Source organism: Festucalex cinctus, chromosome 1 (assembly GCF_051991245.1).
Source record: "Festucalex cinctus isolate MCC-2025b chromosome 1, RoL_Fcin_1.0, whole genome shotgun sequence".
NCBI lineage: Eukaryota > Metazoa > Chordata > Actinopteri > Syngnathiformes > Syngnathidae > Festucalex > Festucalex cinctus.
The window spans coordinates 50,769,244-50,787,890 of NC_135411.1; the positions used below are offsets into that span (position 1 = coordinate 50,769,244).

At 38.2% G+C, this 18,647-nt stretch overlaps 1 protein-coding gene and 1 long non-coding RNA gene across 2 annotated transcripts; one reads left to right on the top strand and one right to left on the bottom strand.

Annotated features, from left to right (window-relative positions):
• Positions 1-741: 741 nt before the first annotated feature.
• LOC144032718 (uncharacterized) lies at positions 742-4,805 on the top strand. The gene is made up of 4 exons (XR_013287782.1): positions 742-1,256; positions 1,377-1,486; positions 2,960-3,073; positions 4,246-4,805. It is a non-coding gene; the product is annotated as an uncharacterized LOC144032718 (long non-coding RNA).
• A 4,297-nt stretch (positions 4,806-9,102) lies between these two features.
• On the bottom strand, positions 9,103-17,912 carry adsl (adenylosuccinate lyase). Its single transcript, XM_077540088.1, has 12 exons — positions 17,646-17,912; positions 15,232-15,435; positions 14,073-14,117; positions 13,812-13,891; positions 13,558-13,729; positions 13,432-13,478; positions 12,097-12,187; positions 11,893-11,962; positions 11,598-11,745; positions 10,064-10,244; positions 9,787-9,963; positions 9,103-9,696 (listed from the first exon to the last, which is right to left on the bottom strand). Exons 1-12 carry the CDS (start codon positions 17,787-17,789, stop codon positions 9,610-9,612), a joined length of 1,446 nt encoding a protein of 481 aa, XP_077396214.1. The 5' UTR covers positions 17,790-17,912; the 3' UTR covers positions 9,103-9,609.
• Between the last annotated feature and the right edge of the window lie 735 nt (positions 17,913-18,647).

The following is an 18,647-nucleotide window of genomic DNA, read 5'->3' on the forward strand; positions in this document are numbered from 1 at the left end:
AACGGATAGTACCATTCAGTTAATACCCTCCTAAAAAGTGTAATAGGCAATTGTTTGCTCCCAAAGAAAACTCCTTCCAAATATAGTGAACACATTTCAGATACATTAGAATGTATCACCAATTGCTGAGTCATTGCTTTAAATTGTGCTGGAATGGCTTTAATAACTCTATTAAATTCCTTAAATGAACATTGAAGGTTGTATTTAACACAAAAGTCTGTATGATTTAAAAAATCACCATGTTTGTTCATAAGATGTGAAACAGCCCAAATCCCTTTATCCATCCAGTGTCCCAAAAACAATGACTTCCGATTGGCGAGAATATAGTTATTATTCCACAGGGGTGAATTGTGGGGTGTAAAATTATGCTTATATATCAGATTCCAGAAACGAAGAGCTTGTTGGTGATAATCAGACAGCTTCACAGGCAGTTTACATACATCATAATCACAGCGCAAAAGAAAATCAATTCCACCCAATTTTAGAAAAACCGCATTAGGAATGGTAAACCAAAACATACAGCAACGTTTGTCTCCCTGGCTGCGTGAGTGAGCGCCATCTATCTACGCTAACGTCCGGTGGAGCAAGCGACTCATTCGGTAAGTATTCTCCTCAACTAAAGCTGTTGCGTTAACGTTATTACGTTATGTCCTACGTTCCTAGTTTTTACGTCGTCATGTAAATTAACGTTTACCTTAACTATTATGTATTGTATGACTTTTGTGAACTATTACAGGGAACATCCTGTACACAAGCTAAACCTAAGTGAAACAGCTAGCTTACCCATTAGCATGGAGAGATTGGGCGTTGTCACCATATCAGTTTTAAGGGGTAATGTATTACTTTTAAATATATGCAGGTATTGGGAAACTTTAATTTCACGACTTGATTGAGTCCAGACTAAAAACGGGCATTTTATTTTTGTTGCTCGTCATTCAACTGCGTCTGGGTCCCCTTCCGCCATCATCAGCCCGCCATTTTTTTATTTTTATTTTTAAAGCTGAAATAACCTGTAATGCAGTTACAGGTTGTCAATTGATGACGTTTATTTGTAATTTGAAAACATCTTAATGTCAGTATATCACTTTGTGCTTTACAGCAAACTCGCCTGCTGCTCGTGCCAGTGCAGGTGTGGACAGTCAAGCGCCCTTGGCCAAGCACAACAATGTGCTACAGGCTTTGTTTAAAAGAAGAAAACATGTAAACTACCAGGATGTTTCTCAGCTTTCAGACTTGTATTTAAGGACACTAGACATGTAAGTCATCGTTGATTGTGCATAATTGATACAAGGCACTAGACACTCACTGTTTTAGATTTGGGTTTCCATGTCTGAAGCAATTTACTCATTTGTCAATTTTGATAAAATATTTTATAGGTGATGGATGAGCTGCGACGCATTCTGGACATGAGAAACTGTAACTTCATCTCTGCAGGTTTTTGGTGTGTCCAAAAAGATGCTGAAATCACCAATGGGAATGGACAAAGGTAAACTTTTTTTCTTCTTCTTCTTTTCTGTTTTTTTTTTTTTTTGTGATCACAGTGAGGTTAAGGGGTTAAGTATGGAGGACCAAAAATGCCTAAATAAATAAATACAAGTGAAAGTTAAAACACATAAAAAAATATAATTAAAAAAATAAATATAAAAGAATAAATATAAATGGTAATAGAAATATTGTTGAGGGTATGTATGTATATAAACGTTCTGCTCTCATTTATTTCATGGTGCAGACGTAAGCATGAAATGTTATTCAAATGAGTGGCGGTAGGGCTGTGCAATTAATTGAAATTCTGTTATAATTAATGACAAGGCGGGGTCAAGTAGGACTCAGACGCAGGCGTAAGGTAGGCCACCAAGGCAGCAGGTTTATTTCCGGCCAACAGTGGTCTCCTCTCAAACTGAGAGGAGAACAGGGAGGGGAAAAAGTGGAGAACAAAAAGCGCTCCACTAGGGAGGAAAAAACAGGCAAAAGGTACTGGGGACAACAGAAAGCGCTCCGCTAGGGAGGAAAAAGGGCACAAGGCAAAAGGGGTAACTAAAGGCGCTCCAAAAGGGAGGAAAAGGCACAAAAACAAGGCAACAACGCTAGGCAACATGAACGGGGACATAAGGACTGTGGACGCTTCCATGCACTGACGGTGACACTTCGGCACTGAGGGGAGAATGCAGCTGGCTTTTATTGTGTGGGTTGATTGGTGGCAGGTGGTGATAATCATGGGCGGGGACCGGTAATGAGTGAGCGGCAGGAAGGGCAAGTGACCTGGGGTGAGAGGAGAGTTTAGGATTTCAGAGTAAAACGGGAAACAGACACAAAAATAAAAGCATGAGCCGCCACGCCTGGTGGCGGCGTGACAATTAAATTACTACACTCCACAATTACAAAATCGGCATAATAATAAATAAAATATTAACACTTAATTTTGACTTATTTAAATGTATTTATTTTCACCTCACGTCCTTCTAACTGGGTGAAGCGTCAACGATATTTTATTATTAGGTTGATGTTATCTGCCTAGTTGGGGGCAAGCTAAAGATGGAGACATTTTCCTCAGAATGGTACAGTGTGTTTAAGTACTTAAATACTAGAGCTTTCAAACAATTAAATTTTTTAATCAGATTAACCACATCTTAGAATTTTGATTAATCATGATTAATCACTTAATTAAAAGGCTTTTTTTTTTTAAATCAACAGTTTTATGCCCACCAAATTTAAAGAGCACCTGTTTTGGCATTTAATGTTATAAGGATGCCTTCAAAAAAAAATTATCCACTGTACATGCTCATCATCCTCTTTTCTAATCAGTTAATTACTTGCATAATTTGAAAAGGAAAAAAAAAAGACCCTGATTAGAAAAAAAAGACATGATTAATGCGATATTTTTTGTGATTAATTGATTAGTTGACACTTTAACTTTGACAGAATTATTAAATACTGAATCTTTTTTTTTCTTTTCCAACAGTGCAAGAGGCAGTTGAAATTTTGATTGTGCTGCCATCACTGGTCCCCTAGCTCCGTTTCTGCTCCAACGAAGAAAGTGAGAGATCTAAGTCAGGCTGTGGCGCATGCCATTGAGGTGAGCAATGGAAAATATATGGGACCATGTTGACTTTATTTTTTTTTAAATGTAAGCTAACTGAACTCTTCTGCTTTCTTCAACTGAGTATTTATATGCTTTTTCTTCCTTTTCTTTTGCATTCTGTTTGGTTAAAAAGTTAAAGGGATACTTGATTCATTGAGCCATTTTCAGCAGTAAAATGTTAATATTTTGTCTATAATTAATGTGGCAACTTCATTATTTTTCATGTATAATTATGCTGCATTCGAGACTGGTCGGAAGTCGGACATATCAGTTGTTTTTTCCCAGTTCCGACCTGAAAGTGTTTGAGGCGAAAGTAAACAACCAAAGTGTTGGATAGTGTTAAATTGTTTTTTATTTTGGTTCTTAAAACAAATTTTTGACCTCCAGCAAACTTGGGTATAATTTGTATAATTTCGTGCAGGGAGATAGCGGCATACTGTCACGTACGTTGTGTTACGTGAAGTTATGTTGAATTTATGAATTCTTTATGAATAAAGAAAGGTATCTAGTTTTATACTCGAGTAAATTGTGTTTCACCATTTACGGTCTGCCTTTCCAAAGGGGAAACCGTTGTAGAGACGTCACTTATAGTACTTCAGAATTCGGGGTCTTTCTTTTTTTTTTCCGAATTCGCAAGTGGAATTTCCGAGTTCAACGGAGCGTCCCGGTACACACTTCCTGGTTTGAACTCGGAATAGTCCGACTTCCGACCATCCTCGAATGCAGCATTAGTAGCTTTTTATTTATAAGTATTTTTATCTACTTCCTGTCGACTAAGGATGACATCACCTGTGCTGAAGAAGTAGGTAACAACCAATCATGGATCAATTTACTGACCAAACCCAGAAAACAGGTGAGCCATTGGCCTTTACCTACTTCCTCAGCACAGGTGATGCCATCATTGACAGCAAGTAGAAAAAAAAATATTTTTTAAAGATACTAATTGTACGTAAAAAATAATGAAGTTGTCAAATTCATTCTGGACAAAATATTAACTTTTCACTGCTGAAAATTGTTCAATGAGTCAAGTATCCTTTTATTAAGATATTGCTTTCTCTACAAAGTAACATTTAGTATTTGATTGCACCCAACCTATTTACCGTAGGGCCAAAGTTCCAGAGAAATATAACCATTATTCTGACAGAAGGATGTCTTATGTGTTTTAGGAAAACCAAGACCCCAATTCCTACTTGAGGAAGCACCCTCTCACTTGCCTACTGATTGTTGGCTCGTCCAAATGTCTTCTAGCTGTAGGAGATGTGCCCTCAACTGCATTTCCCAAACACAAGGTCACTAAAGGTGTTTTATAACTGATGGCATACTATACACTCTACATCTGACATACCCTAAGTGTGTCGCCACTCCGCTGCCACTCATACAAACAGTGGACAACATTCATGAGAGAGATCTTACATCATCTTACGCAAAAAAAGCAGGGCTGAGTGGGAGGCTTTTATTGGCCAGTAAGCGTGTGGGATGCAAAATGGCTCCACCTTTTTCCCTGAGGTTGCTATCAACACATAATGATGGATAATTGGTCTGATGTTCAGTTTGTGAGACCTCTAAAGTTTTAAGCACTTAAGGCAAATGTTACGAGCAGAGCAATTGTTTATGTGGTTTATATATATTTTTCGTGTATGCATTGTATATGTTTGGAAAATATTTTTGTTATGATATATGTAGCTTTCGCCCGACAAAAATGCATGCCAGTGGAAATATGCATTAACCTGGAAACGGTGTATTTTTAATAAATATTGAATGTGAGACTAATTATCACTTATTTGCCTTATTTGGAGCTGGTAATTAATGTCTTATATTGAGAACTTACTGTCATGATTTGAAGCTGATAATGTCTTAAATTGAGAATAGTATTACTTGTAATTATGACTCAAAAACCCTTAATAGTATTCTGTTTTCCTAACTAAGATAATTGTGTCTCAAAATGCCTCTTTCTAATCTTACTTCAAGTAGATAACTTTCTTAAATCTAGAACAATTACTCACATATACGACTTAAAATAAGTGAAATATACTTGAAATGATCAGAATGGTACCAAAATTCATGCTAGCTTTCAGGAGAAAATACTACTTTCAAGCATTACAACCTTATAAGACAGAAAAATCTGACTACCCAAGTAAAATATAACCAAAACTTGAGTTATTAGAGCTTATTTTAAGACAATTTAAGTCCTATCAGTCTTAGGAATTATGTCTTATTTCAAGAAATCTTAGTAAGACAATTTTCACTTGTTCCATTGGCAGATTTTTTTGCTTAATTCAAGCAAAAATATCTTGTTTCATTTTATTTATTTTTTACTCATTTTTAGATCAGCATTTTTTCCAGTGTGGCTGCTGGTGCCCACTCTTCTTCGATTCTCTCGTCGAAGCCCAGTCCATCGTCACTCTAGAGCTTCCTTAATGTGTCAGCTGCTTCTCTATCTGTCTCTTCAGCTCTCACTTGTGGACAATTCAATCGCTATTCCGCAAGCTCCGCCCCATGCTCCCAAACTCTGACCCCCTCATCCTCTCTAAGCCGTCAAAATTTGGCAGAAGGAGCTTTCTTGTAGATAAAGTGGCCTTTCCAGGTGGAATGTGCAGGATGTGGCTCTGTGATGATAAGACGCGACAGGTTGCACAGTAAGGGCTGAAACGGATTGGTTAAAGAGGATCTGCAGCAATGTTGGATAGTGGTCCTCCATCGCTTGATAGGACCGCTGCTTTTGTTTCTCGTCAAGGGAGTCGAGCCCAAGCAGGTGTTAGGAGAGATTAGAGTACAAGCATAGACGGCAGGTCCGCTACTGGCTCTTTTCTGAAGCCTAGTCAAAAGCAACAAGGCGGGCGTCACATAAAACATGTTCTCCGCCATTACAATGAAGGACCCAGACCTTTTGCTGACATTTTCATCAAGAGTTTGAACACCGCTACTGGTGATTTTATGAGTTTTCTTGACTTTATCGGAGGCCTTTTATTCTCAATAATGAAAACAGCAGGGTTGGGGGGTGTTCTGGCACCAGCGAACTCTCTCTGAAATCCTGTCTATGAGTTGCTGTATAGTTTAAGTACATTTTGTCATTTTAACAGCCCCTCAGCAAGATAGAAAACTATTTCATTTAATTATTTTTTTGTTTGTTTGTTTTTGTTTTTCTATCGTCACCATCTGAGGTGAACTCCTGGTTGGATGATTTTTCTTAAGCTATCCTATAGTTGCATTTTAGAGTCTGTTTCTATGTAGAGGTTGAAACTAAAACTTGTGTTCAGTAAGTAGAGCAGCAGTAAGCAGACTGCTGCAGAACACTAGCAACTGATGGCTCTTGAGAAATTCCCATCGAATGCGAGGCCGTGCCCGCCGGTCAAAGCCCCCCTCGAGTCATCACGCAGCACGGAGTATGTGAAAGAATGCTGTCAGGAAAGAGTGGTACACTAGGGGCCAAGTATTCTCTTCTTAAGCTGGACTTCTGCGTAAGCCCCACGCCAATTTCAAAATGCAACAATAAAATAAGTATAAATACAAATATTGTTTGGTTACAGTGTCAAAATAAACAATCTTTATTAAGGTACTACTGTGGGAGCTCGGTTTTCCTCCCAAACTTAAGCAGGCCTATAAATGTCACTAAATATAGACTTCACTGAAAGTATTTTCACATTTTCTCTACTCATACCCCTGCTGGTCAGTACTGAAATTGTCAGTCCCGTTTACAGTATTGTTCCAGCTATTATTGTTGTTATTATTTTAAGAAACACTCTGGGAAAATCAAGTACCAATTGGATCTGTATTTCTATTATGTAGATTATGTAGGTGGTTGTTCTCATTACGTTACACGGAAACATTTTTCCTCTGCAGTTCCCCTTCATCTATTGTCCCGCCAGCTGACAGATGGAGGGGAGGAAGACCAAGCGCAGACATTTCCTGGTATTCTTTGACTATGCACTAACCATGATATTTTTTCATATTTTGCAGAAAAATATATCATAAGGAAAGTATTAAAGGCCTTGGAGTATAAAATAACTGGATTAGTTTATTAAGTGCTGGTATTATCACAAATGTACAATACTGTGCGTGTGTGTGTGTGTCTGTGTCGGTGTGTGTGTGCGTGTGTGTGTGTGTGGGGGGGGGGCGTGTGAGTGTGTATATATAATCAAATGTAAACGTGTTAAATGTTCTATTAGGGATACTTGCCAGGTGACTAATGGTTAAATGGTGCCCCCATGTGTTAATATGCATTACTGCTGAATCCAGTTCTTTCAGTACTGTGTATACTGTATAGCAGGGGCCAACAATCTTTTTGAAGCTGAGAGGTACCTCTTGGCTTCTTATTAATATTAGAAAATGTCAACATTTTCAATACCCACGTGATATTACGTTCAATAAATATATATAAACCGAATCTATCAAATCACCGAATAGACTCCCTACTTTTTGCCTCGTCCCCTTCTTTTATAATTGACAGTAGAAAAATGTAGATTTGCCAAAATACAGCCATTTCTCCCATGGACTCTGAAACTGTGTTTATTTCGTATAAATGGGCACTGATGTCATCTACCGGTGGTTGGGCAATGGGCATCAGTAAAATTGTTTCCAAGTTCGATATTTACAGTGGAGCATCATCACAGATTCTCCCCCATCCATCCCCGCTCTAAAAAATGTAATTGACAAGTATACTTGTCAAAGGCAGTGAATGAGTTAATGTAAAGTTCCACCAGTATGACACACTACTAAAAACACAAATCTGCTCAAATTACCTTTAACAATGTTGTCATTATTTTTTTAACACTGTTTACAAACCTGTATCTATCATATGATTACCATAAGTAAGAAGCCTAAAATATGGATAGAAATATGAAGTGATCCGAAAGGTGCATAGACATGAAGAACTTTATTTTGCACGTGGCGTTAGCAAAATGTTAGCAAAAAGAGCAGTGAGCAGCTATAGTGTACAGCAGTGAAGCTCATCCCCTTACTTCAATGTAGATGCTTGGCACTAATATGCCACCAGATGGCACCATAAAACAAGTAAATTTGGGAGTCTTTCAGCCAGTAAATATTGGAGGGAAAATCATGGAGTGATTCATTTTAAAAAATTTTCATTAAAATCTATCTACAGAATCCACAATATATATCATATGTCCCCCTGATATGATTAAGAAGACCATATTCAAAACCTGATGTAATCAAGAGAGCCTTTTGTTAACTGATGCATTCTGGAGCAAAACTTAACAGGGAGAAAACCGAAATGAATGAATCATACACATTACCGGGAATGAAAAGCTGTAATGCTACTAGAATATTTTCAACATCTGAGCAACGGGTCAAAATTGAGTTTTGCAGACAAATACCTGGAATCAGTGACTGACATGGCCCATGGCAGTCAGAACCGTGAGGTCACAACTGAACTTTTAATGACATTTGCAGGCGAGTTGAACAGCTGAGACACTCATCAGTCTGACTGTATCCATGACAACAGTCTCTTGAACATTTGTTCCCTCAAGAAACACAGGGTGGTCCTACAGTTATTTGAATGTAAAAATTATTACTCATTTCCCCTTTAAGAACTTCGAACTGAAATTAAAACATTATGAACAATATTAATGAATATACAGTAGTCTTAAAAAAATTATAATAAAAATATGCACTATGCTGAAGAAAGAACATTACACGTTGAGAAAACTAGCATTATCATTTCACCATAATAGGCCAAAAGCACCTCAAACTGTACATTTTTCATTTAGAAATGCATGTACTGTTAGAAGGATTGTAAACACTGTCATGAAATTTGGAGATGTTTTTCCGTTGATGTTTTGTGACACATTCAATGTATCAGCATTAACTGTTCTTTAACAAAAAAAAAAAAACAAGTGCTGCTACTTGTATACTTAGCATAAAGGCAAAGGCTTCTGTTCAGGAAGTTTTTATATGTTTGTGATTAACTATACAGTTTAATTTACCATCTGTCCATCTGCAAAACATCATAAGTTCTCATAAGATTCATGTGAGCCGGCACCTATCCCAGCAGTTTGGACAAGAGGTAGGGTACACAATCGACTTTTTAATTACATTAAACCTTACAGTATAAAATGTACAGTCAGTAAATATAAATTTTTGAAGTCACGTAAAGGGAAATTAAGAGTTCACCACAGCGCTAAACACAATTAAAAATGACTCAGCATCTTGTAAAGGCTTGAAGAAATGAAAGAACTTTGGCTTTGTTTCCCCAAATAGGACATACAAAAAGGAGGCATATTGTTTATTTACTTTCATCACACTGCGACCCTTGTGAGGAATAAGCGGTCAAGAAAATGGATGGATGGATGGATGGATACTTTCATCACATTTTATCTTTAAAAAGTTATCAAATAACCCTGATTTGTCATTCTTAAACAGCAGGTTGAAATTAGCTTTAAGTGACCATGTTGTCTTCAACATAATACCGCTTTTTATAAGCTCATAGACATCTTCTTTTAATTCTATTCACGATCATCTTGAAGTTACCTTCACCATGATGTCACTTATAAAATGTGCTAACTGTTAACGTGTTAGAGCTCAAGTTCAATCTTGATATCCATTTTGGACTTGTAAGGCTCCAGTAGAGGGCGCACCTCTTCTGATAGGAATCTGGCCACCTAAAGGACACCAGTAATTAAAGCAGGTCATTTATGTAATCAGTACTTGACACCACCAGTGAGATGCTATATCACCAAAAGAAGTTCTACCTGCTGGGGAGCACGACCGATAAAGGTCTTGGGGTCTAGTATGGCATCCAGTTGTCCCAAAATGGGGGCGAAGTAAGGGTCAGCCTGCACTCTAGAGAGCAGGTCATTATCACCACCCTCCTGTTTGACCACAGCTGCTGCCTCCTGAGACAGGACGCGGATCTTCTCATGGCAGTCCTGAGAAGACAATGCGGCAAACGGAATTCTTCGTGCCGATGTTTCAATGCACACTATGTGAAGTATCACTGAGGAGCATCAAAGCACAGTGCTGGCGTACCTGTCGGTTGCCTCCGGCCTTCACCATGGCCATGATGATGTTCTCAGTGGCCATGAAGGGCAGCTCATGGCGGATGTGTCTTTCAATGACTTTGGGGTAGACCACCAGACCCTCTGTGATGTTCTGCAGAGTGCTGAGGATGATGTCAGCAGTGAGGAAGGACTCTGGCAGGGAGATCCTCCTGTATGAGAAAGAGCAGGTAAAGGATCATTGGAGTCATCCAAAACCGACTGCCCCATAAAGTGAGGGAAATGGTCTTAAGGTGGAAAAAACAGGTACAGCAGTGGCATGGTGGAACATGAACCACAAAACCACAATGATGCCAAATGATTCAGAAAAGCAAGATATTTCCTACCCGTGACTTTAAACAGGAGAATTGCTTGATAATACAGATACAATATGATACCGATATTGATGACACCTGTCTTTTTTTACACAAGCATCTAAATTTCTACTTCAGTACATTGTGTGTATTTTTGCCACAACTAGCTAGTGGTGGGCAAAATTTAGTGGGACCACATTTGATTTTTAAAATGGACAGATGAGCCAGGTCATTCAAATAAAAATTTAAAAAAAGGACAAAATGTGTATGTAAAATTTGTATAACTGTAGCTTAATTTAGAATTTATTTATTTATTTATTTGTATATTTTAATAATTATTTCTCAACGTTATATTATATTTAAAATTAACTACAAATTATTTTTAAATAAAAAAAAAAATTAAAATTATTTTACTCAAATATATGTTATGTTAATTAATAATAAATCAGTTAAACAATTATTTAACGTGATAAATGAATACAAATACATTAAATAAAAACAAATGAGAAAAAGAACATCTTAATTAATGCAACAAATATTCCAGGACCCTCAGTAATTTAGATGCTCAGTGGGCCAGATTAACTCATTTGCTCCCAGCCATTTTCAGAGAAGCAATCCCGTTCGCTTTCGACTGTTTTACTGGATTTTGACTGATTTTGCAAGGCCCACACAATATTGTGTTCTATTGCTATAAAAACATGGAACATACCAAAAAAAGATTAAAGTCTCATCTTTCATCAGGAAAAAAAAGTATATTTCTATCTCTTTCCATTTTGCAGCAATTAGCATTAGAAGAGAGCTAAGTTTCATCAGTCTTCACAAATCTATTTAGAATTATGAGCAATTGAGCTTTTTTTCAACATGGCCCTGGTTGATCGCCTTTGCTTTGCTGCCACCTGCTGGCTGTTTGTGTAATAACTACCATTTCTGCAACCGTTCTTTGCAGTTGAGAGGCTGCATCAAAGCCTTCTGTAAGCTCTAGCATTAAAAACAAAAAAAACAACAACAAAAAAACGTATAAAAACGTCTTTGGGAGATTTAAAACATTAAAAAACAAAAAAAAACAAAAAAAAAAACAAACAAACATATTTATACGTTTGTGGGAGCAAATGAGTTAAAGACCGGAGCTGGCCACATGTTGCCTGTAGGCCATACCTTGCCCATCCCTGATCTAAGTAACATTCAAATAGGACAATTTCATGTGAGGTTGACCTGTTGGCGCTATCATCCAGCGTCCGCTCCAGCCACTGCACCGAGGCCGTCTGCAACGGGTCAGCCATCAGCGCCACCAAATGCCGGGCCAGGCTACAGCAACGCTCAGCACGCATGGGGTTCCTCTTGTACGGCATGGCACTAGAACCTGCATGGAAGACAGAAGTGGCAATGTTGTCACACTGTAGGTGCAAGTATCAAAATCTCTGTTTCAGCCAATGAAACAAATATGTACTTTTTGTCCAAACACATTAATTCAATTGTCTGTGGTAAACACATTCATGAGTGGCTGTACCAATCTGTTCTTTCTCAAAGGGCTCCTCGATCTCCTTCAGGTTGGCTAGAAGGCGGATGTCAGTACAAATCTGTGGAAAAGTACAGAATACCAGACCAGTACACTTTGAAGCCATATTGAAAGAAAAAGAAAGAAAGAAAGAAAGAAAGAAAGAAAGAAAGAAAGACCACTAGAGGGAGACATTTCTCTACGAGTGTACATTACCTTATGAATAGTCGCTCCTAAACTAGCAAGACTGGAAAGAGAGTCGATGTCCACTTTCCGGCTATATGTCTGTCCAGTCACCAGGTAGGCTCTGTGTAGCACATGCAACCAGCGTTTAAGAGCTTCAACATCTCATCTCCACAAATGCTTGCCTCTCTGTGCTGAGATACATTACTATTAGCATTAGTATTGTTGCCATTGTGGTTGTAGTTAGTCCAAGCAGCTAATATTTTGCCATTCACATACAGCTAAAAATATCAAAATATTGAAACAGCTCTCAATACGCTTTGGAAGTTAAGAATACTTCACTCCCTCTGTCTCTATAGGGCACACGAACTGACAGCACTTCATGCCATTTGTGTCTCGCAGTATAAACTATTACCAAAAATGACATTTATTACTAATAAATTTGCTTTATATGCTATAGAAATTTTCTAAATATGCAAATACGCAAATTAAACAGTAACAATATTTCTCTTCATACCACTGTGGTGAATACAGATACCGTCATTAATTATGCAAGCAAAAATTGTTACTTCCACTTTCTCCCCTTTGTCAAGATCCAAATTGTGAAAATATCTCACATGAATGATTCTCAATTAACAGCTTTAAAAATTGTCATCTTAAGACAAATTGCTCCTGTTTTTGTTCTGAATGTAAAGATGGGATTTGACTGCTGTTCAGTGCAGGGGCAGATATTTACTGGTGGGTCACAGGGTCCACCCCAGAATCGTGTAAAATCCTAATCTATTGGCCTTATAGAAAGATGTTCAGGTAGCAGTTTTTCAAAAGCCTTAACATATAAAAAAAATATACATTTGTTTAATTGACTGATTTTGGCAAGCTTGTAAAACTAAAGTTACATTAAAAAAAAATAATAATAAAAAATCAAACTGGCCCTTGCATCCTTTAGGTTTTCCGTATGTGACCCTTGGAGGAAAACACCTGATGGACACCCGGGTGATGTATGTACTGTAATGAGATATGTGGGTTAACACAATGTGTTCATAGTAATGCGGCTCATACAATGTGTAACCATGTTTAACTATGTAACCACCAATTTAGTTTTAGTTGCTGTGGAAGAGTGGGTAATGGGAAAGCAAGATGCCAAAAAATGATCCTGATGCAAGAATTGTCTATTTTTTTTTCCTTTTTTTTTTTTTTTTTTTAACCCTTTTAAGACACTGACTGTTATTACATTTGAATATCAAAATCCAGGCATATGCAGGGACATCAATGAATGTGTTTAATTGATTTATGATCAAAATTAGACTGTTGAGAGCCACTCAATTGCCAAATGCACATAATGGCGTATACTGTATATCCACAATTTACCTTTTAAAGCCAGCCATTTCTGTCACCAACCTGTCCAGCTCTTCCACCTAAAGAAAAAGAAATCATGTAACATTCTATACATGAACAGAATGCTTTCAATATAGAACTGAATTGGAAATGTTTCACCTTGTCGTGGTCTCCCTGAAAGAGCTGCAAGAAACTGGCCTGAGTGCCAGTGGTCCCCTTGACCCCACGGAAACGAAGGTCATCGCGGGCTCGCTGCAGGTTGCGCATGTCCATGGCCAAGTCCTGCAGCCACAGGCACGCTCGCTTTCCCACCGTGGTCAACTGCGCCGGCCTGCGGGCGCGGAAGGCTGCAGTGAAGTGGGGAAGATGACCGACGCGAGCATGCAGTGAAGACAAAGAAAGAACGGACTTACTGGTAGTGTGTGAAGCCAAGAGTGGGGAGGTCAGAATACTTCTCAGCAAAGTTTGACAGTCTGTCAATGACTCTGGCCAACTGTCAAAACGAGAAAAACAATCCCACACACACACGAATTTAATGTAAACATAACAACAACAAAACATTCATGACGTTCGGATTTGAAACATCTGAGACCCACCATTTATCCAAATGACTAACTGTGCTGATATAATTGGATGGGTGGATGCACATTTGTGGCTATACAGCTGAGCCTCACCTTGGGTAAGAGAATGTCGAATCCATCACGCAGCATAATCAGATCCTAAGGAGGAAGAGCAAAACGCATGCTGTGGCTCACTTTTATCAACACATGGTGCTCTCTGATATCATTAGTAAAGTGGGTATTTTCTTAATTCTGGATACCCAAAATATACAACTACTTCTTAAAATGTGATTACAATCATCCGTGCATCCATTTTCTGTACCACTCGTCCGCATTAGTTTTGGCAATGAGCTGGAAATGATCAGAGCTGGCTTTGGACAAGAGGCAGGGTAGACCTGGTACTGGACACCAGTCAAGCTCAGGGTACATACAAACAACCAATAACACTTAAATTCACACCTGTGGACAATTTAGAGTAGGGGTGTCCAGCAAGGGTAGAGAGAAAACCCTCACAACACAAAGCACAATGTCGCAATGCCATGCATCCAAAAATATCCTTTCATTCCAAATATATTGCTGCCATCGGGCCGAAACCTCCTGAATCACAATTTGGTCAAATTCAAAAAAAAAAAAAAAAAACTGATCAAAAGTGCTCAAAATGGCTTGCTCTCTTTCATGATGTAATGTTAAAGGTAGGGATAGACCGATTATCAGCGCCGATATTTTTCACAAATATCGGCATTGGCCATTTTGAAGAATCATACGGCTGATAATAGATCAATTTGAAAACGTGTTAACTTCAGGGAACTAATTAATTAAATTTTCAGAAATGCTGCTGACACTGGGCACTCTCTGCACCTTCTGCTTTTGTTTGAAATTAAAGCTAAGATAAATATATTTTAATACTTCAGAGACAAATGTTGGAAAATTATTTACTGTACCCCGCGACCAAGCGGTTCAGAAATGGATGGATATTTACTGTAGAAAACAATAGGGAGCTATTTACCGGTACTTAAGTTTATATTTAACTTTTGAAGACATTCTACTACCTGTACTGAACTTTTTGTTATATTTTGAAAACAAAGTTGTCTATGTTTACAAATTCAAAAAAGTTCAGATCTGGAGTTTATGTTTTCAAAATTTGATGCCAATATTTTCCCTTTTACTGAAAATGAATATCGGTTATCGGCGTCTTTGACTACTAATAATCGGTATCCGTCCAACGGCAGCAATGCATGCGACTTTTGAGGAATTTGAGCTTGGTGTTCATTACAGTGTTGTCTCCCACGTAGCAGGAGGTGGCTCCCAGGTGGATGATGGCCGCTGCGGTGGGGCAGCAGTGAGCGAAGGTGTGCACGTGAGCCATCACGTCATGCCTGAGTTTACGCTCCTCCTCCGCTGCCATGGTGAAGTCGATGTCCTCTGCGTGGCTCTCCATCTCTACAATCTGCTCGTCGGTGATGGGCAGACCCAAGACCTTAAAGTGGGTGAGAGGGATAAAACTATTGTGAAAATGTTTTTTCATATGGTCTCTCTATATCACCTATTCTCACCTATTGTGGGTGGGTCCGGAATGTATCGCCCAAGTTAATTGAGGGTTTTACGGTAGTACTATGACATAGTTTGTGGTCTAAATGAGCAATTGGAGAAAATGGGATAAGAAAACTAGTATGAGAGGACCATTTTGGGGGGGGGAACATGCTAAAATGGCATACTTTTTACTATAGCTACAATACAGAAGTGATGTAAAATGAATGACGTTAGCGGTTCAATATGTCTGCACACATTTTCATACATTAATATACTATTTTTTTATTTTTTTATTTTTTAAATCAAAAAGAATCAGCAGCATGCTAAATGCTAAATTGCTAAATGGCCTGCCATTTAGCTGCTTTCCGGATCTAATTTGTTCTGGGGATAAAGATTTCTTTGTGGGGGAAAAATAATAGATAAATAAAAATAATACACTTTAAATCAATAATTGCTCGTTTCATTTCCAGATCCCTGATCAAGGAAATGTCTTTGAATGTCAATTCCTATTTCATGTGCTTGCTTAATGGCAGCAAGTAATGTGGTTCCAATTACAGGGCTGTTTGAGCACTTGTTAACCTCTGTGATTTTGATTTGATTATCTGTTATCTTTCCACAGAGAGGCATGTGACGCCTTTGTGACATGCCTTAATATCCTGATTAAATTGGTACTTTTTTGTTCAATTACAGCAGCCCATGTGATGGATCATGTTCAATATAATATATAAAATAGATTAACTGGGCAACTCGGCACTACCCCTAAAACCACTTACAACATCAAGCTCTGGCTTGTTAACGTCAGTATGTTTCTGGTTCCTTATGGAGCACACAAACTGCATTAAATCTCAAATAGGTCAACAAAGTTTAGCTCTGTTGGGGCGCCATTTCAGGGAGCAGTCTCGAGCTGCTGTCTCCTGTTACTAACACATTCTCTGCACACCATTTTTGCATGCAAGCCGAGACCATAGAGTAGACGGCCAAATCTTTAAGTCAACACTGGCAAAGTGCAACAAACTTGAAGAACAAGAATGTCTGAAAGGGCAAATATGGACTGTGACTGTCTGTGAGATCATGTGAGGGAGTGCATGTGAGCGCAAATACTGACTTTAAGTTCTGTCTCTGTGGTCATGTGAGGCATGTGAGCCTGGGTCTGCCACCAGTTAACATTGTCATGTCCTCAATATGATCAATTCAGTCACACTGTGTCTCAATTACATTTCAGTACTTATTGCAGTGGACATAAACTCATGAATGAAGAAACTGTCAACATCTATACAGTATATGGAACTCAATAGCTTGCTCACTTGTTATTTCAAATGAGTTTTAAAAACAGAAATCAAATAGCAACTGTTGGGTTCAACAGTTTTGAGTGATCGTTGATCCCTGTCGACTGGGATGCTCTAACTTAGAAAAAAAAATATTTAGAAATAATCGCCACCATTCTGATGATGATGAGTAGTAGTAGTAGTAGCAGAAGTAGTATCACTAGTAATTATTATTATAGGTGGTATTGAATTGTTAGGTGGATATCAGATAATTCTAATTAAGATTTTAATAGCCTACTGCTAATCTATTTGAGTGTGTCACATCAGTAAACCCATGACGAACTGGAACATCAACTGAATGGTGCCAGTGTCAAGTGCAGCACAGACTTTCCAAAAAAAAAAAAAAAAAAAAGAAGGTACAACTTCAGCACATCATTGTATTTTTTAATACACCTTGCAGAGTTACTGACATGCTCATATATACTCCAATATTTTTGTACGATATTTATGTTAGATATTTGAAGAATATCAGTCAAATGTGAATTTGCATTGGCACATCAGGAAAGCTTTTGTGTATCACTAAAATAGTACATGAATACTTAATTGTAATCAAGTCAAACAACATTTGATTAAATCGATTACATATTTATCACGTATAATTACTATAATATGATTATATACATTCTACGTGCACCAATAAAATTGTATATAAAGCGAGTGTGTACTAGTGTGTAGCTGTCTGCAGAAAACATAATGGTGTGGGGCTCCTTTACTATTTTTAGACCAAGGAACTTGATCTGCCTTCGTGAAGGTCGATACATTAGTACATAATGATGAATGTATATGCAATTATAGCAACGACGGTAGGTTCTGTTGTCATTGAACGCCAAACCTTTTCAGCCTTAGCAAGGTAGATCCACAGCTTTCTCCAGGTTGTGAACTTCTTCCTATCACTGAAGTTGTACGCCATTTCCTTGCTGGCATATCTTGAGACCAGTGGGGAACGATACTTCATGAATTCGTCAGCTCCTGCCATGATTCTCAACCGGGGTTATGCTCGTTCAAGATGTTTGACAGACTCCTTTTCACGCCGACACGCGCTCACCAAGTAGCGGCTTTAGCCTCTTTCACAAGTTGCATGCGGTTTTACGACACTCTACGCCGCTATACGGCGTGTGGTTTTGTGACACTTGTAGCGACATACGGCAGCGTGGTATCAATAAACAAACAATACCAATGTGCAAAAAATTATGTTTATCTTTATGTATGTTTAGATTCTCCGTCATCCAGATGATTGTAATCCGAAAATATTTAATCAAGGCAACTGGACTCTTCGTGTTTGATGACTTTGTTGTGTGTGTTTTTCCTTCTCTCGCTTTTTTCAAAAACAAGAAGAAAAAAAAAATCACTTGGGAAATGATGCTATTAGCCTAACGATAGGATGAAGAATGGAAGGATGAATTTGCCACAGTACATGAATGTTATATTACGTCACAGCAACGTTTAATAGATTGTTTTAGCTTTTTACTGGGGATGTTTTATTTTTCAATTAATTGTAAATACTTTATAATCCTGTTTCATCCATCAGAAACGATGCACGCTAAAGGGATACTGCTTTCAATGTAGATAATTGTGCGTGTGTGTGTTATATAACGTGGCTATGCATGAATTTTACATGACTGTTAGAATTATTCATGCGGTGTAGCGGGTGTACGTCATCTGTCTGCAGGCATCAAAAACAGTTGTGTTTGTGCTTGATGCAGCAGCTGCAGGATACATTCAGGTGTAAATCTCGCTTCTTGCAATTTTTGCACCCACCACCCAATCTCACTCTCCGTCTTTCTATCTGTCCTGACTGCAGTCTGCATCCGCTGCCCACAGATGCTGCTGCTGA

Excerpts from the sequence above, each read along its gene's own strand:
- adsl (XM_077540088.1), bottom strand. The coding sequence starts at position 17,789 with ATGGCAGGAGCTGACGAATTCATGAAGTATCGTTCCCCACTGGTCTCA. Across the intron at positions 14,118-15,231 it reads GCTACGTGGGAGACAACACT|GATCTGATTATGCTGCGTGA; the intron begins GTAATGAACACC and ends CTTCCTCCTTAG. Across the intron at positions 10,245-11,597 it reads CTGGATGATAGCGCCAACAG|GAGGATCTCCCTGCCAGAGT; the intron begins GTCAACCTCACA and ends TTTCTCATACAG.